At 32.7% G+C, this 26196-nt stretch overlaps 2 protein-coding genes across 2 annotated transcripts in view; both read left to right on the top strand.

Annotated features, from left to right (window-relative positions):
• Positions 1-10741, top strand: part of LOC134692639 (uncharacterized) — a 42803-nt gene extending 32062 nt beyond the window's left edge. The window contains exons 2-4 of the mRNA XM_063553098.1: positions 5789-5960; positions 6850-7155; positions 10683-10741. Of these exons, the coding sequence (XP_063409168.1) occupies positions 5789-5960; positions 6850-7155; positions 10683-10741 (537 nt within the window). The remainder of the gene's footprint in view (positions 1-5788; positions 5961-6849; positions 7156-10682) is intronic.
• Positions 10742-19648: 8907 nt separating this feature from the next.
• On the top strand, positions 19649-22519 carry LOC134692638 (uncharacterized). Its single transcript, XM_063553097.1, has 4 exons — positions 19649-19687; positions 20674-20928; positions 21498-22088; positions 22482-22519. Exons 2-4 carry the CDS (start codon positions 20775-20777, stop codon positions 22517-22519), a joined length of 783 nt encoding a protein of 260 aa, XP_063409167.1. The 5' UTR covers positions 19649-19687; positions 20674-20774.
• Positions 22520-26196: the final 3677 nt, after the last annotated feature.

The raw sequence follows: 26196 nt of genomic DNA, 5'->3' as shown, positions 1-26196 counted from the left end.
CCCAAAGACACATGGTCAATGCTCTTCTTCCTATATTCATGAGTTGATGTGATGTTTCTAAAGTAGGTCTTTTCATGGTGTCAAATTGCTTTTTCTAACCAAAAGAAATAAATAACAAACTTGTTTTTGGCTACACCATATTCATCAAAAATACCATTATTTTCTATCCTTCTGCACATTTGTTGATTTCCTTCCTTCTGTTATTGACAATAAATCTACCTTTTATTGTGAAGAGTTTTACAAAGGGAGATAATTTTAGGTGTATTTTTCAGTTTTTCATCCTTTATTCAAATAAGTTTATATCAATTTGCAACGCAAATCCCGTTAAGGAATAGTAGTTTGTAGTGAACCATAACGCTAAACAAAATATTGTTTCAATTTGAGTGACTTTTAAGGTTTTATGGACATTTTCAGTACAGGCTGGATTCAAATTTTAGGAAAACATATTATATGTCAATAAAAATAAAAACAAAAATAAAGGTTGAAATAAGATCAAAATTACAGTTTATTTTAGTAGAAAGTCTGAATTTTAAGGTAAAACTGTTTTTTTTTGTCACATAATACTTTGAACTAGTCAATAAAAAGAAAAAAAAATGTCCATTTTCAACAACATTTTTCAGCAAATTTGGTACTAAAATAGAATTGCCCTGTATTCACATATTTTGAGATAAATTGTCATTTTTTATACATAGAACTGTTAGATGTACTTAATACTTTACTAGGAACCCAAAATCAGCTGGAAACTCCACAACCCCTTTCCTGGGATAGGAAAATCCTTATTATTTGGTAAAATTCATAGTTTTGTAAACAGGAAATTTATACATATGACTCATCAATGACGCCCAGATCAAAATAGCTATAAAGCCAAACAAGTACAAAGTTGAAGAGGATTGAGGACCCAAAATTCCAAAAAAATGTGTGCAAAATACAGGTAAGGTAATCTATTACTTGGATAAGAAAATCCTTAGTTTTTCGTAAAATTCATAGTTTTGTAAACAGGAAATTTATAAAAATGACCGTATAATTGATATTCTGGTCAACACCAAAGTGCTCACTACTGGGCTGGTGAGATAGCCTATGGGGACGAAAAGTCTACTAGCAGTGGTATCGACCCAATGGTGTAAATGGTTATCAAAGGTACCAGGATGATAATTGAATACACCAGACGTGCGTTTCGTCTACACATTTCTCATCAGTGACGCCCAGATCAAAATAGCTATACAGTCAAACAAGTACAAAGTTGAAGAGCATTGAGAACCCAAAATTCTAAAAAAAATTGTGCAAAATACAGCTAAGGTTATCTATTCCTGGGATAAGAAAATCCTGATTTTTTTCGTAAAATGTATAGTTTAGTAAACAGGAAATTTATAAAAATGACCATACAATTGATATTCATGTCAATACCGAAGTGCTGACTACTTGGCTGGTGATACCCTCGGGGACTAAACGTCCACCAGCAGTGGCATCGTCCTAGTGGTGTAAATTGTTATCAAAGGTACCAGGATTATGATTAAATACGGCAGACACGCGTTTCGTCTACACAAGACTCATCAGTGACGTCCAGATCAAAATATCTATAAAGCAAAAAAAGTAAAAATCGGAAGAGGATTGAAGACCCAAAAATAACAAAATAAATTCTGCAAAATACAGCTTTGGTAATCTATTCCTGGGATAAGAAAATAGTTTTTCGTAAAATTCATAGTTTTGTAAACCGTATCAGTTCAACATAATATAACAGTAGAACAATAATCCTTATTCAATAACACAATATCACTCTCAAGTCTTCTAGTTTACTATCTCCACAATCTGATCTCTTTCGCATTCCCTTATATACATTATTATAGGCGGTACTAAAGATGGGGTACTGGGTGGTTCTAAAGATACTGGGCGGTACCTCAACCGTTTTAGATAGGCTACCGGGCGGTACCCCGACAGTTTCAAAGATGGTTTACCGGACGGTACCCCGACGGTTCCAAAGATGGAGTACCGGGCGATGAATTTCAATAATATAGATACCGTTCAAATAAATAGAAATACCGGGCGGTGCCCTATAGAAATGTAATAATAAATGATACTGACAACCTAAAATCGCTAAAGAAGGTTAACTTCTCCCCATATCAAATAGTTAAAATCGAAGTATGTGAAAGCTTTGAATTGTTTAAACGTTATGGGTAGCACTGACTGGGCTGATGATTTCAAATGTTAATAAATTTATATAGATGTCCCGTTTGGTCTAAACTAGTTAATGGTTTCATAGAGTATAGCTCCGAAAGAGAATCAAAGATCGAATTTGTCAAGGCTGTGCATTACCAAAGTTTCGTCTGTGTCTTGATACCATTATAACCACGCAAATTGAAAGTATGTATGCAGAGTCTGACTATCCTTCACTCTCTCACGGACCTTTTAAGGCTGATCTCGCATATACCGTCACGCTTAAGGCATTTGCAGTCAATCAGTCATCAAAATGTTGCCAATCCCTTTCATGAAGATATTATGGAGAAAAATGAACATAAAAAGAAGATTTTTCCATTAGAAATTCGTTTACATCCACATTTAAATACGTGGCGGCATTTTGTGTAAAGTTATGGTTGTTAATATGATACTGTTGTACATAAAAAAAAAAACTTGTTTAAATAATTTTGTAATTACATTGTGTCTAAGATTAATTGTTTTTTGTTCAGTGCATGTCTACTTTTTGTGAATATATATTTTGATTGAGTTACTCATTTATAAAAGTATCGGAAATGACGTGACGTCATTTTCTGATTTCAAACAAATAACCATTTTTTTCAATAATTTGCCTGTATAGAGATGAAATCGAGTTGTTCTTTTGGTCATTAATTGTGTCGAACACGATTGTTAACGAAAGGCCGTATTTAAAAATTGAAAAAGTTACACGTAAGTCAATGCTTACGTAAAATGAGAGAGAACGAGCTACATGTACATGTATTGATGTTGGCAACAGGAATGACTCAACTGCAGTTTGCAATAATATAAATATCTCTAAAATGACTATTGCAAGGCTTAATGTTTTTGGTTTTCATGTCATATTTGTTATTCTCATCGGATTTTGTATAATGCGTAGTCCGTTTCTGTGTGTGTTTGATTTTAATGTTGTGTCGTTTTTCTCCTCTTATATGTTATGCGTTTCCCTCAGTTTTAGTTTGTTACCCCGAATTTGTTTTTGTCCATAGATTTACGAGTTTTGAACAGCGGTATACTAAAGTTGCCTTTATTAAGACTCGTCTTAGAGATACTGGCACATCAAATGATCGCCCCCGTAGTAGCAGGTCACGTAAAACTACGTTACGTCAAGACAGGCACATCCACATAATTCATCTCCGAAATCGATGTGTTAACGCGTCACAAACGGCACGACAAACCCACGGAAAACAGTACAACATAACATCTGCTCAAACAGCTCGTAACCGATTGCGTCAAGCTGGTCAAAGAGCTCGTCGTCCATTGAAGGAACCTATCCTTACGCAGCGTCATTATGGCGATGGCGCAACTTCAATGGACTCTGGTACGCATTCGATGGAATAGGCAAACATGAAGACAGGTTCTTTTTACCGTTGAATCCTAATTCAACTTGAAATTTAGCGAGGGCAGAGCCAGTGTCTACCGGATGCACAATGAACGATTTGCTGATGTGTGCGTGCAGGAAACAGTTAGATTTGGCGGTGGTGGAATCGTGGTAGTGGCGAAATAATCTACCAGGAACGCACCGAACTTAAAATCATCGTTGGTAACCTTAATGCAACAAGGTATAGGGACGAAATTATTGCTCCAGTTGTTCTCCCGTTTCTCCGAATACATCGTTTTAACCACGTTTTTCAGCAGGAAAACGACCATTGTCACGTGGCACACATTTCGATGACCTTTTTGGAGAACACCAATATTTGTGTGTTGCCTAAGCAATGTCTCTAGATTTATCGCCAATTGATCATCTTTGGGACGAACTTGGACGACGTATCAGAAATAGCCAAAATCCATCGGAAACGCTCGCCCAACTCCGAACAGCCCTTATAAGGGACTGGAACAACATGCCTCAAGACTTTATTCGACGTTTTGTTGTCATAAATGCAAGAGGTGGTCATACAAGGTATTGATATGTTAACCTGAATTCTGTACTCGTCCTGTTGAAATTGTCCGAAAATGTGCAATATTGTTTTCAATAGAAAATACTTGTTATTGTTCTCTTCAAAATTATGTTAGCTAACTATTCGATTAACTTATTGTAATCAATTTTTGTAATAAAAAAAATAAATTAATTTACAAGCATGTAAAGTTTCTTTTTTTTTGCCTAGTATTTATAATAGGACATTAAATCTAATTTAGACAATTTTTACTATTTGAAATGTGCCGTTATACCGGAAACTAAAGTTTCAAGTTAGTAGTCAATAGAAATTAAAAAAAATATGGTATGATTTATTGATGATGATCTTTCCCTTTACACTCCAAACTCTGATTAAGTTCAATTAATATATCCTTCAGAACTAGATAAAATGAAACAATAGACACGGCTTCCTCCGTCGCATTAATATACTTATATCTCTACTTTGGCTCCAGCGGTCATCTTAGTACTAGAACCCAATTTTCTCCTGAAATAATAAATTTCCCAACCTCAGAACAATATACGAACTACAATTGGAAATGGGATATACATCTCATGTATTCAAGAACCTGCAGCTCAGACTTCATAAATGTCAATAGTGCCTGGGCTAAAAGTTGATGAATCAGATTTATGTAAAAACAACCCGTCTGTTTCTAAAAGTATTTAACAGTTGTTTTCTATTCGTTTGATGTGTTAAAGCCTTTGATTTGGTCATTTAACAAATGACTTTCCGATGAAAATTGTCTTTGCATTTCGTTTTCTTTTGTTGCTATTTTACCTTTTTACTGATACCTGATTGGCTTTGTTTTCTATACAGTTTTTAAAAGTACTTTTCTACATTGGCTAGAGGTATAGGGTGAGGGTTGATATCTCATAAACATGTTCAACCACGCCGCAATTTTGAGCCTGTCCCAAGTCAGGAGGCTCTGGCCTTTGTTAGTCTTGTATGATTTTTAATTTTAGTTTATTTTGTATAATTCGGAGTTTAGTATGACGTCCATTATCACTGTACTAGTATACATATTTTTTAGGGGCCAGCTGAAGGACACCTACGGGTGCGGGAATTCTCGCTACATTGAAGACCCATTGGTGGCCTTCGGCTGTTGTCTGCTCTATAGTCGGGTTGTTGTCGCTTTGACACATTCCCCATTTCCTTTCTCAATTTTATGTATTACGTAACATGCATACCATTTCTGGAGTCGATTTCACAAAAAAACTTACGACTAAGATTTATCGTAAGTATACGGATTTGTTCATTGACCAATCTTAGTCGTTAGTTTTTTTGTGATATCGACTCCTGAGTCTGATGAAAACTGTTCAACAATAATTCTAAAGATGAGTCAATCAAATTGTTCTATAAATTGTGTGTGTGGCCATGGTATCCTCAGACACGATTTTTATTAACATATTTCGTTTTAATCTGAAATTGAATGGACTGCAATAAACAAAATTTTTACCTTAGCAAACTATAAAAAAACAATCATGCCGTCAGAGGAAATCCCACACATATTCAACACAGTCATATTTAGTAGAATTTATAATCTTGAAACAATTGCAGATCATTTTATAGATCAATTTACGGAATTAATTTATTACAGCACTTTTGTTATCAGGAAAGGGTATCAAAAGAAAATTATGTTTGAACTTGTATTCTATACTTCTAATTTGTAGATGGTATCATTAGTTGGATCATACGAGTTCATCTGTCCATCGCAGGCACACTGGAATCTTAGGGCAAAATCCATGTGTAAGGCAACAACAAACTATACATGTTTATTCGACATTAACCTTCAAATAAATGTATACAGAGATAGATGCTATAGACCTAGCATTGTAGGTCCTGGTAAGTTATTTATATAAACGTTTGTTTCATAAAGGTCATGATGGGAGAGTGTCATTTTTTTTCTATTTGAGCTTCATCAGATTGAACATGGCAAAATAAAAAACAAATCTCATATTTTCTAAACATTCAACATTAAGATGTTCGATTCATGGTAAAACAGATATGTAAATAGATAAGCTTTCAGTATTAAAGATACTGGAAAACACCAGCGACATTGCGGAATCATGACTTAATTAAAGTACATACGCCTTATCTAAAGCTTAGAATGTTAGTACTGTAATCTGATAAAGTCGTGCTGATTATAGGGTTCACAATTTTATCTGCTGTCAAAATCTTTATGTATGAGCCTGTCACTGTTTCCTTATTGTCCAAAAACAACAATTCGCAACAGTACCCCCGGTGAAAGTTTTTTTTTGGAAAAAAATCCCCCCCAAAAAGGAAAGAAAGCATCAAAACGGGGAAGACGAGTACACTTTTTAATGTTCAGAAGTGTTTGAGTTGACAATTTTGTCTTGAAAACGTATAAAAGAAAAATATTTGATACATCATCTCTCTTCAGATTTTATTATTTTAATATATTGAGGCTGTAGGTTTGTTAAACTACACTAAAATGCAAATTTTCCGTTTGAGTATAGATGAAATACATAGGTCAAGTGAAATATCTTTCTAATGAGTCCTAACAATTGAGCTGTTGTGTTATAATCACAAATTTCGACTTGGTAGTAAAAGTATAATATCAAGTTTTAAAATTTATTTTTGGTAACTTTGATAATTATTGATATGGCAAATTAAGATATAGCAGAATTTCACTTATATAAAAACAAACACGTTATAAAAGTAAATGTATTCAAACATTCATGTCCATGAATATTATTCACTTTCTTTGCAGGTTATAAATACGTCTTTCAACCTAACTTAAACAGAGTAGCATGTAGTAGTAATCGATATCAGCCTTTCATTTTTGAGACAGTTGGATACAGTGATTGCACCTTTCAAAAATCACTTTGTAACAGCCTAGGTCAGGAGACGTATGAAATCGGCGACACTACGGTCGACAGAAAATGTATTTGTAATACTAATGGAGGATATACTTTTATCACGAGCTCAGCACACCAATGCTACTGTTATCCTTCAACTGAAGATTGCTCCTGTTATCTCGGAAATAATCCATACAACGAAACGGTTGGACAGGAAGGTAATGGACATTTTCTTTTTTTTCAGATTTTAGTTCTATCAATAATTAATTTTGCTGGTTTATTAAAAATCCGATTCGGTTAAGCGAATGTGATTATCTGTATTGATAGAAAAAGACGATCTTTATAACTACTGGTGCTATTCCATTGCTGTTACCGATTAACATTTAGTCCCTGGGATATTTTAAGCACTTATTTTGTATTAATTTCGATAAGTCTTGATACGTTGATTGTATATAAATGTTATGAATATGGACATGTTGAATTATTCGAACTACTAAAATTTATTGAAACGGGCGTACGGAGTACCACATTAAAACCTGATATACTTGATAATTTCAACTAATTCGCAACATGTTTATTGTTCATGTTTTAGCTTTACGTCAGGAATCCAGTCTGTGCATGTATTTGTTACTGACTTTAAATTGCCTTTTATTTGTCTTTATGTTGTTCTCTTTCTGTCTTTATGTTGCCTTCTAACTGACTTTATTTTGCCCATTTATAGTCTTTAAGATGATATGTTATGTTTTCTTCTAACTGTTTTTATGTTGGGTTGTAATTGTCCTCTTGCTGTCTTTTGTTGATCCCGAAATGTCAGGAGGCTCCCATATCCTGCCTTTGTCTTTCTCTCTTACTGTCTTTACTACTGTTGCCTTTAGTTATGTTGTACTCGTTCTGTAATAACGCTTCCCTCAAATGGTCCTAATATGTTCCTCTTACAGTATTTATGTTGCCCACGTGCTGTAACTATGTTGCCCTCTGACTGTCTTCAGTTGGCCTCTAACTGTCTTTATGTTACCCTTTATCTGTGTTTATGTTGCTCCCTGACTGTGTTTATGTTGCTCTCTTACTGTGGCATGATGTAGCGATTTAACTGTCTTTGTATTTCCCTTTGACAGTTTTTTTTGTTGCCCTTTGACTATCTTTAAAAGAGGGACGAAAGATACCAAAGGGACAGTCAAACTCATCAATCTAAAACAAACTGACAACGTCAGGGCTTAAAATGAAAAAAGACTAAAAAAAAAAAAATAGTGCACACGACACAACATAGAAAACTTAAGAATAAACAACACGAACCCAACTAAAAACAAGGGGTGATCTAAGGTGCTCCGGAAGGGTAAGCAGATCCTGCTCCACATCTGGCATCCGTCGTGTTGTTTATGTGATCACAAATTCGGTAAATAGTCTCATTCGGTAGGTCACATTCATGAAAAGAAAGGGGATTGTAGTTACGACGTTAGGAACATATCCGATATCATTTGTGAAACGGCTATTCCATAACGGTCAACCAAGTCGTGATGGCGTCCGTTAAATTTACGAAGGGATGATTTCAACTTCACCATTTGGAACTTTTGGTTTAATAGCTTCCTTGTGAGCAGTAACCCTCTATCAAGAAAATCATGATATGAAATGCAAGCACGGGAATAACGTATCAATTGGGAGATATATACCCCGTATGCAGGTGCTGCTGGAATGTTGCTACTAAGAAATGGAAAGTTCACAATTGGAAAGCTGAAATCATCTCTTTTGTCGTAAAGTTTTGTTTTCAAGCGACCCTCATTATCAATTTCTAGATGTAAGTCATGATATGAAGCCGACTTAACTGTATCTGTAGTATCCTTTATCTCCAATTCGATTGGATAGAGGCGTTCCACATAGTCACCAAATTTTGAATTGTTTAGTGAAAGAACGTCATCTATATAGCGGAAAGTAGAGTTAAAGGATATTGCTTACTTCTTATCTTCCTTCCTCAAAAGTTCCTGCATGCAGTCAGCCTCATAATAATAAAGAAACAAGTCAGCAAGTAGAGGGGCACAGTTTGTTCCCATTGGGATGCCGACAGTCTGTTAAAAAACGTCCTCCGAAGGTAACAAATATGTTATCAATCAAGAAATCAAGCATCTTGATAATATCGGTTTCAGAGAATTTTTTGTTTGAGTCAGAGTGATTCTTTACAAAGTAGGATGTATCCCTCCCAAAGACAAGATACTTGTAGCTACGTTGGCCATTCTTTTTTATGAAGCAAAGTAATACCAACTCTTTCAATTCGTCTTTTAGTTTGGAATGTGGAATACTTGTGTAAAGAGTAGAAAAGTCAAATGTTTTAATACTATAACAAGATGAAAGAGAGTTAGATTGTATCTTCTCTAAAAGATCTTTGGAATTTTTAAGAATCCACATCTGATTCACGCCACCTCTAGAATAGGTAGTTTCACAATAACTTTGAAGCCCGTCTTGATTGCTGATAAAATAGATGTTAATAATTTAGAAAGAGGTTTCGTGGAGCACTTGGAAGACCCAGCAATATACCGTTGTTTATAAGGACACTTATGTAGTTTTGGTATCCAATACAGTGATGGAAGATCCAGTTCTTCATCTTTGTTTGAAATACCAAAGGAACAAAGAACAGACCTATGATTATCCAGGATTTCCTCTTTGGTAAGTGTCGTGAGGGTATATGTTGAGTTTCCAAGTGAATTGTCTATACCTAATTCGTTTATCAAGCAATTAATGTAATGACTTTTACAGACAAAAACGATGTTATTTGGGGCTTTGTCTGCGGGGACAACAACATATTTATCATGGAGGTCGGATAGGAGTTTATCAACATTTGGGTCTTTAAAGATTAGCATGGGCATTGATGGACCCATTCAGTTTCTTAATTCTGATTTGTATTAACGACCTCACTGCCTTAATCCATTCGGATAGTGTCTACGTCTTCCTTCTCGCGCTTATCCCATTGCCTGGCATAATCCTCGACTGAATCCATCAAAATTTTAAAGTTGTATTTCCAATTGATGGATTCAGCCTCACGATATTTCGGACCTTTCGATAACACATTTAGTAGAGAAGTGTTATTAACAATGTTAAGGTCACCGGTAATAACGTGGCCAGCAGGATTATATGTGAATTGGGAACTAGCACAAGTGCAATCAGGAAGTTTAGACTTGAAGTCGTCAATATCGAGATCCTGCAAAACGCGTTTGTAAATTTTAGTTGCAATAGGTTTGGTATAGGTATAAGAAATTATTGGTACAGACTGGTCCTTGAAATAAGGAGGTATTTTCGATTGAACTAATTTATGATGAAGGATATTGCCTAGGTTGACGCCATCGAGACCTTTGTTGGCAAAGGACATATTTTTTCTCTTTTTCATCTTTTCCAATGCGAACTGGCTTGAAAAGTCTGTGACTTGCAATATCCGAAATCATAGCTTGAAGTTTGTATTGGTTTGAATACGGGTTTATAACAGTGGATTTCAAACATAAATTGAACAGAGAATGAAGTTTTGAAAGGGGTAATGAATAAAGTTTCGTGCGAATGTGATGAATACCTAACGGTATTTATTGTGGCCCATGACTCTTTCAGTTGCAATCAACATTTCCGCGACCATATAATGCAATTGGCATAACTGCTGGTAGGATATTGTTGATGTTGTGCAATTCAATATGTTACAGACCATTATAACTGATGGACAAAGTTATGCATGTGTGTGCCACTTACATAAGAGGAACTTTTTATTTTACAGATACAAAATGCTATCAAGAAATAAAATTGACAAGAGGCCCTTACTCAGTAGATAAGTGAGTCATTGATTATATATCAAACTGTATTGCCTTGTTACGTCCTTTTATTATTACTAATAAATTCAAATGCACCAATGTACTATATATTGTTTCATTAAATATATCTGAATATATTATAAATCTCAGTTGTCATGATTCGCAAATAAATATCGACTCTAATGATTGAATCTGTTAATAAACAAATACCAAGAATATAATGGCTTTGTATTTCTGTTAACGACGAAAAGTTTCAGAAACTTCATAAACAACATTCTTTGAACTTTCGTGTTATTCATAAAATTAATTCTGATGATATGAATAATTTTTTAAATGTTTTGTACGATCTATGTTTTAGTAACCGTGTATATGTTTTTATAGGTTTAATATATCGCGGACAATACAGATACACGAGTTTGACAACTACAAATACAACATCAACCATCTTCAAACCGGTAAGTTTATTTCTGATATACAAAGGGTCAATCAAAACTCATAAAGTAATTTTAAAACCGTTTAACTGTTGTTTTGTACGGAAATGTGTCACTTGATTGAAAGAGGTAGAAACAAATCAAATTAAAATTTGGAAGCTTTGATTGTTTCCAAATAAATTATAACACATTATACAAACTGGGCTGATCATTCGTTTATTAATGTCAAATATATATTAAGCACCAAAAAAGATTTGATATAGCTACTTTTTTCGCCCCTCAAATATTAGATATATAAGATCAACCAAAATTTATCCCTCAGATAGTCATTAGACATGCGACTATAAATTATATTTGGATTACGGTTTCATACTTCTTCTTTGACTATTAATGACGTTAAAATACTAAATCCCTGTGATGTTTTTTAGTCGATTTTAGTCTCTGATGCATGATTTTTTACTATTAATTGGTTTTGGCTTTTAACTAGCTGTCAGTAACTGCGAGTACTCTCAAATCGTATTTTCTTGTTAATTCGACCTGTTGATACTGTTTATAATGCTTTTTTGTCATTTTTTATTTATATGGATCTTGTCTGTATACCACCTTGGATTATTTGTAATATCTTCAATTTTTCACTTATTCTTACAACATGTGTATAAACTTCAAGATTATAAAAAAAAACGTTTTTTTTCTAAAGTGAACATTGATTGGTTAAATATTTCTCAGTGTGTTTGAATTTGTTTGTTAGCCTTTTGGTCATGAATGTTTGTCTCTAATATTTAATTAACTGTGCATTTATATTCAGATATCGCAGATCAAATTTATTCGTTCATTGTGTAATCATACGTTTTTTGATTGAGTTAAGTCTGCCAATTGATATTTTATCGTATGTTTTTCTATGTTGTGATGTTATGCTATTGTTTCAGAAAAAGGGAGAAGGTTTGGGCCGATCAAAACGTTTAATCCCGCTGCAAATGTTTGCACCTGTCCTAAGTCAGGAATCTGATATACAGTAGTTGTCGTTTGTTTATGTAATATATACGTGTTTCTCGTTTCTCGTTTTGTTTATATAGATTAGACCGTTGGTTTTCCCGTTTGAATGGTTTTACACTAGTAATTTTGGGGCCCTTTATAGCTTGTTGTTCGGTGTGAGCCAAGGCTCCGTGTTGGAGGCCGTACTTTAACCTATAATGGTTTAATTTTTAAATTGTTATTTGGATGGAGAGTTGTCTCATTGGCACTCACACCACATCTTCCTATATCTATTAATTCTGTTACCTAAAAAACGCAAAAACCGCCAACGTAGTCTAATTTTGATATCAAATCCTTTTTTTAGAAATGAACAACAGCTGTTCAAGTCTTTTCGAAATATAATAATTCATCAAAGGTACTAAGATTATTATTTAGGACGCCAAACGCGCGTTTCGTCTGCATAAGACTCATCAGTGACGCTCATATCATTTTTTTTATAAAGCCAAACAAGTACAAAGTTGAAGAGTGTGAAAACTATCTTTTGCTTTCTGACCTTTCTACAAGTGTTGAGTTTATATTGACCCTTGTATTAATAAATAAGGTTAACATAAATTAAATATGATGGCAAATTATTTTCGGTATTCATATGGGGTTCAAACATGAATGAAACAGCTCATTAAATTCAGTTTTAAAAAAAATCTTGAAAAATCATGTTTAACGCATTAATACTACCAAACTACAGGACATAGGATGCATTCTTTTATACTCTTTAAAAAGATAAGAGTTTGCAATCTGTTATCATAGAGCAAATCATGTTAAGGACCAGTTGTTGTTTAAGTTCTGTTTTACGATCGACGCATGACAAACGATGTTGTGGTGTTCAATAAGAACTGATAACAACATTCTTAACGTTGCTTATCACATTTATGATAATTTGTAAGATTTTGTTTATTACCATAACCGACCAGTATGCTGCCCATTTTGTCAAAGGCATTCGATACTTGTGCCAAAATAAACTGACAATCAAACGCACTATGTTTTCTTAGTTTTAAAGAGATGATAAAATCAGATTATGGTACTTGTGATAAAAAAAAAACTTGCAGTTGTTATTTCTCATTTTCTCATCAAACAACTTTAAGTTGATTTTATGTTAGGAAAGGGTACACATAATTCCTCCCATTTTTATTTTGAATTCAAAACAAACAATGCATGCTACATTCGTTTTACTCAAATCAGTTTTATAAAAAAGAAGATGTGGTATGATTGCCAACGAGACACATATCCACAAAATACCAAAATGACACAAACATTAAAAACTATAGGTCACCGTACGGCCTTCAACAATAAGCAAAGCCCATATCGCATAGTCAGCTATAGAGGCCCCGATTAGACAATGTAAAACAATTCAAACGAGAAAACTAACGGCCTTATTTATGTAAAAAAAAAAATGAACGAAAACAAATATGTAACACATAAACAAACGACAACCACTGAATTACAGGCTCCTGACTTGGGACAGGCACATACATAAATAATGTGGCGGGATCCCAACCTTCCCCTAACCTGGGACAGTGGTATAAAAGTACAACAAAAGAACGAACTATAAAAATCAGTTGAAAAAGGCTTAACTCATCAGATAGACAAAAAATACAAGTGGACGTGGCTGGGTACCTATACATCCCGACACAAAAAGACACAATGAACAGATCTGAGAGTACTCGCAGTTATCTGACAGCTAGTTCAAAGCCACTTACAATTTATAAAAAAAAATCATGCCTCTAAGGCTAAACAATCAATCCGTACACATCCGACATACAATGGATTTAGTGCCAAGACGTCATAAACAGCCAGAGAAAATGACCTTTTGCAATGCCAAGTTACAGGTATCGACAGATTGTAGATCAATGAAAATGTATATGTATATAACTTACTAGAAATATTTAGTTAGCTTTTAATCTACTAATAACAAAATCAATCTGTATACCAATAAAACAATATTCAATGATCTTAATACAGTGTTGAATAGGTAATCTTTTAGAATAAGTTTATCAATATATCATGATTGCATAGTTGGGTTTCAAAATTATGACTTAACATGATTCTTCTTATCATTAAACATTAAGGGGGTACCAAACACTGTACCCCAAAACAATCCTGTCATTTGGTTTTTGTTAATTGTATTTTATTCGTAAACTAGGCAAACCTAAAAGAAATTAAAAGATTTGAACTGTATGTTTAAAAAATTTGGCAACTCAAATATGGCATCTTTCACACAATAGAATCGGCCAAAATTGGTAGTTTATGAAATATGGGTAAAGGGTTAAATATGTTAAAATTCAAAAAAATAAATCTAAATTGACAATATCATAGTTAATAATGGTATCTGATGTGAATATTAGGTCACTGATACCCTTATCTTGTTATTTTTTTTTATTCCGGGTTTACAATTTTGCCTGAACTTTAATAGGGGTTATCAGAATCAGCCTAGAAAAGTAAATGTAGTGCATATTGTATTTGAAGATTTTTTTCTTTTTTTTTTTAAATGTGTCGTTTAATTATTATTTTTTTAAATAAGCATTTGAATTGCTATACGAGTCGTTGTTCTTGCAAAATCTTTTCAAAGTTTAATCGTTAGATTTTTGGGTATTAAAGTTTAAAATACGCCCCATCCTCAAGTTGGTTCATTAAATAAAATCTATTCAAAAAGTACATAATGGCCATATTGTTTTTCGTCTTTTGAACTAGGTCTTAGATATTTGGTATGTGGATGTATCCTCACGGGGTTAAGTGTTTTGCAACATAATGACCTTTTTGTGACCTTCAAATTTGACCTCCAGGTCAACTTAATGGGTTTTTTTTCGTGTAGGTCATAATTCTTTTGACCTAGGCCTTACATCTCTGGCATATGGATGTATCATCATGAGATGATGTCCCTTCTTATAATTTTTACCTTCATGTGATCTTGAACTTTAAACTCAAGGACGATTATTGTGTTTTTAATAAGAAACACTTGAACGGGTCATGACTATTATGTAGTTATGATTTCATTTTTATTTAAAAAAATCATGTTACACAAGCTTCAATCGACCATACAAAAATATAGACAAATTTTCTGACATGTCATCCCATTCCATGCACACGGATAACATAACGGACATGTGGTCACATACAATTGTTTGAAACAGGAATAGTTTCAATTGAAGCGCAGTGTACGTACTTAACTACTCAACAGAAAAGAAAGTGAAAAATATTCTAGGAATCAAACAGTAGGATGAGTTATGCCAAATAACTTTTTACCAATAATTGGACGGTCTTATGGACAGGGGTAAAACAGTACCACTCGCTCAAAAACATTAAGAAGGATGTAACTGATCTTTTATTTGAAATACGAGCTGTTGAAATTGAAAGCATGACAAGCCAAAAACACATATAATACATAGAGAGAAGCTTTAAAGTTGGCAGTTGCTTTACATGTTGACATGATCAAGATTTTCACTTTATTGGTCAATAGATTCAAAAATATCCAATTCAATATTTAAGAACAAAACTATTCGTGCAAAGAACGAGAATCTCATGAGAGATGAAATAGAGATGACTGTGCAAAATCCTTATACTGTGAAATCAAGTTCGTTAAATATTGAATATTTTTAATATTTCTGCAGAGCTCGAGGTTATAAAAATTAGATACAACTGGTTTTCAGTTATAAGCACGGAAGTTACAAGTTTCACATTATGTTTTTGGGTCCTTATTTTTATAGAGAATGATTACTATATTCAATAATAATCTTAAATTGAGACTTTGTCACTTGCAAAAACACCACACTTTCTTTTTTCATATTTATTTCAAAATTGAATTTGAATAAAAAAAATCGGAAAGATACACAAACATGACAAAGGCACAACAACAAAAAAACTAATAAATTTTGCTTTCTTTGAAACTTTAAATTTGATAAAGCAAAAATAACATGTTCTATTTTTTATCATACCTGTGTAGTTTCAGTTCCAGGATTCTAAATATAAATTTTACGTTGCCTAATATTGCGGACGGAATAGAAGACACCCGTTTATTTTCTATACCAGTCCTGTCAGGTTAAAGGTTGAAAAAAGATACTAGAAAGATGTAGTATTTGTTTGAGTCAGATGAATGTGAGAGTGCATACATATGTGTAGTGTTTTGTGGACTGAATCGGATGTTTTTTTTCCTCTTCTTTTTAGCTTTGTCCCGTGGCATGCAAATAATGCACTGATGTTTGATTATCCCCCTCGGTATCTTTTAACTTTTTACATGAATATAAATCATATAAAAAATAAGCAAGAAATTTTAAAATTGTAAATTATTCATAACCTATTTGACATTACTACGTGTATTACTAAGCCCATAGAATAGTTCATTGTAACTACATGTATGGTTAAAAAAAAGTATTTTGGAGTCAATTCACTTTGGTTTTAATCAATTTGGTACGAAGATCTACGAACAGAAGCATTAAATATTTGTCCATGGTTTATTAATTTGGTTAAAATTTGTGGGAGCTATCATTTGAGGAGGGGAGGCTAAGATGAAATTTGAAAAAAAGGCAAGCAAACAAAGGTAGGAACATTAATTTGGAATAACAAGCAGATTAAAAATGATGTGAACGATTTCAGGATAACCTAATGAACATTGCAGGTCTCTAAAGAATGAAAAATAAAAATCCAGGACAATGACGTCAAATAGAGAGGGTAGGAGGGGTCCTCAAATCGATCGCTTAAACACACGAAATCCCGAGTTTAAATAAATCTAAATCCTGACATCCCGAAATTCGAAAAAAAAATCCCGGATCCTGAAATCCTGAGCTTAAAAAAAGATCCTGGTCCCCTCCTCCTCCCCAATGATTTCATCTAAAAAAAATGCAGGACGACATTTTTTATTCAAGCCCTCAGCCCCCCCTTATGAAATCAAATGGTATTATCCTTTGACTTTTTACTTTTTGTACTTTATTTCTTTTTACGGAAGACCTAGGCATTGGCAAGTAACAAACGAAAACAGTTATGGTCCTTTGACCTTTCTGTTTCCCTCCTTTTCTAACGTCCTGATGTTCTTTTGGTACATTTATTTCACTCTGTATTTTTCCTATTATGTTTCTTTGGAGATTCATTCATGGAAAATGAGCAACTTTAAATTGATTATAGGATTAGTTGAATAACAATAGGTGTACAGCTGCTTTTAGCAATAATGTAAACATTTTAATCATGATCTTAGAAAAACTTGCATATTGCACATGATTATAAAACATAGCAATGACTCAGACCATGAGTAAGAGTTATCTTTTTTTAGGCGTTCTGTACTCCCTTAAATCGAGACACCTAAATTAAACATTCAAATAGCTTATGATTTCAACAACTGTTAAGATAACCGTCTTTGTATAAAAGATTATTCATTTATTCAAAATTGTAAATGTGAATGTAGCTAAATACAAAACGCTTTCAACAGCTTTATTTCTTTTAATGTCAGATAAATATCGTATCGAAGCAGCTAAATGGGTTTTGATGTTGTCATTAGCTTATGGTAAGTACGTTAACATAATTTATATGAAAAGTTTAGTTAAGTTAAAGAAGGTTACGAAACAAATTTTATGTTCCTGATCTACTTTTTATTCATTCTTTTTGTATAAAGATTATCATAGCTTGCCAATGAATGGTCCGTACAACAATGCTCGTGCACAAAGCGTTAACGTTTTTTTTTTATCGTATCGCTCATGGGAAAATGTTTAGCATAAAGGGCTTACCGTAGTAAAATAAGTTTAACTAAACGCCTTTTTTCGGACACTTCTAAACGTCTTTTATTTATACTATAAAAAATATTTTTAATCGGTAAATGTTATGCATTTCTATCTATACACATGGAAAAAAGTATTGCAACACCTTGATTTTTCAAAACTTGAAAAATCAGGCTCTTTTTTTGATGATATATAATAAAATATTTGTATATTATTATTGAAACATTGTTTATAATAACATTAGCATAGAACTAACAAAAAATGTTTAAAAAAAAATGATTTATATAACCACAATTTTAATAACAAAATGAAGTGTTTTTTGTACAAAAAAAAGCATTTTACAACTTTGGCTGTAGTCGAACTTTTCAATGTCAGACATTTCAAAATTAATCTTTAGATGACTGTTCACATCATGGTTGGTCGTTATACGCCAAAGAATTAGTACTTTGTGCACAGCCTTCATTCTAACGGATAACCGCATCTTAACGTCTTTTGATTCCTGCCAAAAATCGACTAATTTGTTGCTAAGGTAGCAGCAACAATTTCTGATGAAGGGCATTGATTATTTCATGATGTGTTTGAACTGGGGTGTCCTTTCGCGCACTTTCCGCCCAAAAGTGTCCCATATATGCTCGATATGGTTCAAATCTGGGCTACGATCCGTCCAAGGAAGATGACCCGAATTCCATTGGAACAATGAATCTTCCTCAATGATGGTAGTTTTCAACTTTAGCGAGCTCTGCACTACATTGGATACGGAAAACTGTGTGTCTGTTCGTTAGCAAAGGTCTCCGAAATGATCTTATCGCACGATAACCAGTAGCGATAAGTCGATCTCGAACAGTTCTTGTTAAAAGGCTCCTGTATGCCCACCACTCTCTTTTTGGGATTGTATTGTATGCAATGGGTTTCCTTCTGACCAACCTTTATTATGCTTGATTTTCTCTAGCAAATGGTATAGGGGGTCTTCTTTATCTCGGAAGGTCTTTAACATCGTTTAGTGCCATTTTTTATTCTTAAAACGACTTATAGTGGAATGGTGATGACCAACAATGCGTGCAGTTGTTACAGCGACATCCTTGCTTCTCTCATGCTGATTATCTGTCATCTTACTGCAGTTTAGAGTTGTCGAGGACCCATTACAAGGTGTCAATCACATAACTTTAACAACTTGGTTATTTAAAGTGTTGAAAACAATGAGGATGAAAACATCTGTTTTGCTGTTTACGGGTACAGTAGCTGCATGTGCAAATAAAAACTTACCGAGTCGATATTTATTGATTAAACTCAGGTGATACTTAAATAACGTTTAAGTAGTTCTATTTTACCAAATTATATCACAAAAAAATAAAAAATATTTTTTTTAATTTCAATTTCAATTTGGTGTTGCAATACTTTTTTCCAGGTGTTAGATAAAAAAACTAACTTTAATAAATAGATTTCTTCTTAAAAGTAATGTACCGAGGTCAAATAATGCTAGCACAAATAAATAAAAAAAAACTACATATTTTCTTGTTGAAAAGATATAGTAACACAAACGATTTCCAATGGAATTTTATAATGGTACGTATTTGAAATATGCATGCACTCAAACATCGACATTGTGCCCAAATATACGCTTGGTTAACATTCCTTTAAATAATTTCATTAATTTTAACACTTTTAAAGATACATGAGTAATTTCTTGTTTACCTACAATTACAAATCTATTATAAACATGACACATGAGATATGATATTTTTTCAGGCGTACTCTGTATTATTCTATTGACAATCCGGCGACGATTGCGGCTACATATCGAAATACCAAGTAGTAAGTGCATACACTATCAACATGCATTTGTTTATACTTAACTTGTCTATATTAGTTACTAGATTTGCATTGTAAATCCTGTAATGATCGTTACAAGAAAACTGAAAGAATTGATTTAGAAACTTGAAAATACGAACAGTTACTCAGTTACATTGGATACAGGACACCAAATACAAATAACAACAAGATATAGTTGAACAAAAATCCGCGATAAAACCGATCAAACGAAGAAGAAAAAACTAAAAAATATGTTTAGAAATATGGAAAACAATGTAATGAAAGAGGAAGAAAGTTTTTTTAACTGTTCTTTTCAATTATTTTTATTTGGGCATTACTAGTTGCGCACAATTTATATCTTCAATTGACCCGATTATTGTTCACCTGCATTTGCATCGACCCAGTTGTGTAAATAGTTATAAAAGCTACCAGGCTTATAATTTATAACGCCAGATCACTGCTTTGAATTTTCGTAAGATGAATTAGATGATGTTAGACATGTGTTATATAACGTCATCAACTACAATATTTTGAAAGTGTAAAGGAATAAAACACAGAATGACCTAAACAATAGTCGGGACAATTACAGATATAAATTGTGCGCACATAGTAATGTCCAAATTTAAATGATTGAAAAGACCACTTAAAAAAACTTGTATCACCAGCCTAGTAGTCAGCACTTCGATGTTGACATGAATATCCATTATATGTTGGTTTTTTTTTATCAATTTGCTGTTTACAAAAGTATTATTTTTTCGAAATACTAAGGGTGTTCTTATCCTAGACAAAGATATCTATTTCTGTATTTGGGACAGCATTTTGGAATTTTGAGTCCCCTATACTCTTAAACTTTGTACCTGTTTGTCTTTATAACTATTTTGATTTGGGCGTCACTGATAAGTCTTATGCAGACGAAACGCTTGTATGGCATATTAGATTAAGTCTGGTATCTATTAAAACATCATGTTACAGAGGTAAATTTATTTTAGATTTACCAGAAGCCATTAACCGATTATCAGAGAAAGATAAATCTAGATACAATAAACTTATCCAAAGTGAAAAGACAGAAAATAGGTATTTTGTAAGAGTTATGATAGTTGGTAAAGAATCAGTTGGGAAAACGTGCCTTATGAGACGATTATTGAAGGATGACATATCTGAGGTTACCAGTACAGACGGTGTTGATATTGTTGTTCGTAGATGTAAAATTAACATAAGTGATGGAACCTGGACAATTGGCAAAGGTATATAACATGTTTTAATAAAAGTGGTTAGACACAATTATTATGAATTAACAGAAAAGTCTTCGATCGAATACAACATTCTCACATATTACTAAACATGATGTTACAAAATGTACATGTATGTCTTCAAATAAAATTGTGAATGGAAAGGAGAATGCGTCAAAGAAATAACTATTCTGCAAAGAATAATGCATACTTTTGTTTATTTACAAAAGATAACGTATCGCTAAGTTAGTCAATAACGGTAAAGTAAAACGCTAGTTCAAACAACAAAAACAAAAATGGCAGTGAACACACATGTACATGTATTTTACAAAATGACTGTCACGTGTGTATATCCTTATCAATTAGTGCTCTTCAACCTTGTACTTGTTTGGCTTTGTAATTTTTTTTTATATGATCGCCAACAATGAGTCTTAGGTAGACGAAACGCACGTCTGGTGTACTAAATTATAATCCTGGTACTTATTAATAACTACTGATAGTGGTATAGAAACGGATATTCGTATTGTCAAGTGATAGTTTGAATCTTGTTGTACAAATAAAGAATTGATTTTGTTTTCATCCAGATATAAATGATGATAAAGTTGGACGGATTAAGAGAGCACTACTTCCAACGGCCGAGAATATATACTCTCAAAATGTGCAATTACAGGAGACAAAGATTATAAATGTTAGACACAGTGATGATATATATACTGACAAAAAGGACACTACAACCGACGCACAGGTTAGCATGGATAAAAGTGATGATAAAAATGGGTCATCATTGGTAATACATAAGGATTTAGCTACCGAAGCAAATGTGAATTTTGTTAAAAAACAGGATACGAATAAATCTACATTACTGTTAAAACCTGAAGATTTAGCTAGCGACACAAAGTTTGGTATTGATCAAGATAAAGATGCGAATGAGTCTGCATCATTGATAATGCCTACAGATTTGATATCTACCGTTTTTTCTAAGTCAGCTGATAATACTCTTACGAACCTGTATGCTTTATGTGAATTATGGGACTTTGCAGGACAAAAAGAATTTTATGCTACACATCAAGCATTTTTAACTAGTAGTGCGGTATACCTTGTAGTTGCAGATATGGAGAATGACATAAGTAAACAAGGCTTAAATCAGTGTTTTGCCGATTTTCAGCATATTGGAGGTATGTTGTCGTATCAGGAAATAAAATGCAATAGCAAATGATAATTTATGATTTGCAGATATTTAATAATGATATGAAATAAAGAGCTGTACATATTAATTAATTATATGCTATGCAAAGTAAAATATCATCATATACATATTTCGTGTTTTAAACTGGAAAGCTCTTAAAGCAATAAATCGTTGGCATTGAACAAAAAAACACAAAAAAGAATTAGGTGGAATTTAAAAAAACAGGAACGAGTCATATGATTATTAATTGAAGCAATTCGTGTTAAGTTAAACAAATATATCCCCACAAATAGGCAACAATTATGTTTCACACGGATTTCTGTTTCGAAACGAAGACAAACGATAAAGTAAAGTAAGATATAACAGTTCCTTTTTTTTTAAGGTGACGGTACCATACAATGTATTGCACAGAAGAAATAACCAATAATCTATAATAATCGTTTCAAGAAGTAGAAGTAGAAGTGTTTTTTTTTGTTTAATTTACTTTACACTTACTGTCAATGTTAAATCAATTGATAATGTGTACATTTTACCGATTTCTTGTGGGGCCGAACTTTGCTTCGCAAATAGTGGAAAAGGGTTTCACATTGTATAACATCAATGTTTCTTTATATGTAACACATTCTACACAACAGAACGAATATTCCCCTGAACTGTTGATATATACATCAGGACTAAACTAGTCAAGTAGACAGACTAGTTTTTAGTTCGGTTTTGGGTCGGTTTCATTGACGTATACCCCTAATTGCTTTTAATGATTGACTGTTTTACTGGTTTTACCTATCAATGGTCTGTAATAAATCCCATATGAAAAAAAGATGTGGTATGATTGCCAATGAGACAACTATCCACAAAAGACCAAAATGACACATACGCAATGGTGGTTTGATAAAGTTTTGATAAATTTTAAATAATTTGAACACAATAAAGGTTAATGGCGAATGAAGTTCATGGTATGTTTTTTGAAATGCAAACTATAGCACTATACACAAGTGCGATTACATTTTTATAATATTTTTTCTGTCTATGAAGAAATAACATAAACAATTTGGTACACACTGAATTTTATGTTATTTTGAATAGACAGAAATAATATTACAGTCATTTCTTTTAAATTAATTCTAAATTTCATTTTAAACCGTAGAAAACCATGAAAAAACGTTGATGACGCCACAATCACATGACTAAATTATGTCTTTTGGCTCATAACAAAATAATCAGAAGACGCGTTACGTCCAAAATTAAATTATATTTTGATGAACAATAAACAAAACAACCAAAACATATTGACTTGGAAAATAATAAAATAACAAGAATATCAAACTGCAAGGAAAATGCAAAATGGAGAGTCTCATATCTAAAGGAAAAATTAATTGATCAATCGAACGAATTGAAAACAACTGTCATATTCCTGAATTCATACATACATTTCTTAAATAAAAAATGGTGGTACTTGTTTGTCAGTCGCATATACTCCAAGCGAACATAAGGTCTGATTTATATTATGAATTCAGTTCTATATGAACTGAGGAAAAAAGGTTACCGACAAATAGTCTTCTTAAAAACGTTAATAATTTTAAAACTAATCCTAAAGGTTCCAAATTTACAGTGTGTTGATTACATATTATCTAAGACATTGATTTGAGACGAAAACATTTCTTCTTTTGTTGCATTTTTTGATATTTCAAAAAACACTTGTGTTACTAATAATTTAAAAAATAAAACAATATTTCAACCTCTTAGTGACAATATGTACATTACTTGATTTGCATATTGTTATTTATAAACAAATTTGAAAATTCAATTACTACTTAAAAAATTTATATGTCAATGTTGTGTCCAACTTTCCGCAACAATAATTTGCACCCTATGATCGTTTAATGGAATTTAGTTACATTCCGATAGGTTTTGATTTTTATTATAATATGTGCATACAATGCAAATGAAAGCTTTTTAAAATGTGTGTATTTAATTCTGTTTTATGTTTAATACTTTTTGATAAATATTATTCTAAAGTCGTGTATCATTTCTTTTGTTGACTAGTGTAGTATGTGACCTTGGTCGATAAGAAACAAATTCGATCTTATGTGTATATATGTGTTAATACGTCTAGTGTTATCAATTAACTCCATACAGACATTCGATAACATAACACAATTATATCATTCTTACAAGGAGCTGGAACTTTGTTTACCTAACATACTCCTTGTAAACATGATTGATCTGTATGTTTTTTTCCTGCATATTCAAAGTGTCCTAATTAGTCGTGAAACATTATTTATTCAACAATGTTAATATATTTCAGAGTATGTTGATTTTTGGTTTGATTCTATCCATTGCCATCGAACGGCCGACGAACCAACTATTATAGGGCATTTCGATCCTCCGATTTTATTAGTCTTCACTGGGAAGGATAAATATGAGGTAATACAATTATATCTAACTTCTAGTTGATTTTTTTTTAAACTTTACTTCTTAGTATTCGTTCTGGATCTCAACGTCATCTAATGAATATTTGCAAATACATGTAGAAGATCAAAGGATAATAGTTTTATTATTTTTTCATTTAATCAATGCTACACTAGTCAACAAAAGCATTCGACTTAAAGATTAAGTTTTCCGTTTATATGACCAATATTGAAGGTGGTAATACTTAATGATTACGGAAATATCAATTCATATAGAACAATGCTTTCATGACGTCATTTGGCGAAATTTAGATTTTTGAACAATATTAACATAAAAAAAACCAAAAAAAAAAACAGAAGTTCGGACTTATGATGCCAACCACTCATTTAAAAATAATGACAATGTTTGCCATAAACACTTTTTAAAAAGCATACAGTTTCTTCGTTTATTTGTAAAGCAAAGTTCGGCACCACAATTTTTTTTTAAATGTGTACATTGTCAATTAATTTACCTTAGACAATACGCGAAAAGTGCAAATCAACAAACGGTAACTATCTTAAAAAACATCCGAAAGGTTCCAAATTTACAGTGTGTTGTTTTTATATTCAAAGCATTGATATGAGATGTAAACAATTTGTTTATGCATTTTTTGAGATACCAAAAATATAAAAAAAAACCAATATTTCATTATTTACGGAATGAACATTACTTGATTAGCATAATGAATATTTTGAAACAAATAATTTGAAAATGCATTTATAGTTCATCGGTAGGTACTAAGATCTTGTTGATAAATATTCCGCATCACCTTAACACATAATACGTGATGGTCTTGATGTATAGATTCAGCGTACATGTACTGATGTTGTTTTCAATCTTAACTACGTGTTATATTGTTCAACAAACCATTTTTTCCCTTTAAAATTGTCCTGTACCAAGTCGGGAAGATGGCAATTGTTATATTATTGTTCGTTTCTGTGTGTGTGTTACATTTTAACGTTGAATCGTTTGTTTGCTCTTATTTTTTAGTGTAAATTCACATTGCGATAAGACGTGTCACGGTACTTGTCTATCCCAAATTCATGTATTTGGTTTTGATTTTATATTTGTTATTCTCGTGGGATTTTGTCTGATGCTTGGTCCGTGTCTATGTGTGTTACATTTCAGTGTTGTGTCGTTGTTCTCCTGTTATATTTAATGCGTTTCCCTCGGTTTTAGTTTGTTACACCGATTTTGTTTTTTCGTCTAAGGATTTATGAGTTTTGAACAGCGGTATACTACTGTTGCTTTTATTCTTCATTTGTGTTTGTTCTATTACTAATATTACTTTGACTGTTGGATTGTTTTAAATAATAAGGCCGTTAGTTTTCTCATTTGAATTGTTTTACATTGTCTTATCGGGGCCTTTTATAGCTGACTATGCGGTATGGGCCTTGCTCATTGTCGGAGGCCGTACGATGACCTATAGTTGTTAATGTTTGAGTAATTTTGGTCTTTTGTGGACAGTTGTCTCATTGGCAATCATACCACATCTTTTTTATATCATCATTGATACCAGGACTACATTTTGTAAATACGCGTTTCGTCTACGAAAGACTCATCAGTGACGCTCGAATCCAAAAAAGTTGAAAAAAAAGTACGAAGTTGAAGAGCATTGAGGACCAACATTCCTAAGGTTTTGCCAAATG

Source organism: Mytilus trossulus, chromosome 12 (assembly GCF_036588685.1).
Source record: "Mytilus trossulus isolate FHL-02 chromosome 12, PNRI_Mtr1.1.1.hap1, whole genome shotgun sequence".
Lineage (NCBI taxonomy): Eukaryota > Metazoa > Mollusca > Bivalvia > Mytilida > Mytilidae > Mytilus > Mytilus trossulus.
Note: the sequence above shows the minus strand (reverse complement) of the source record. Positions and strands in the feature narration are given on the sequence as shown.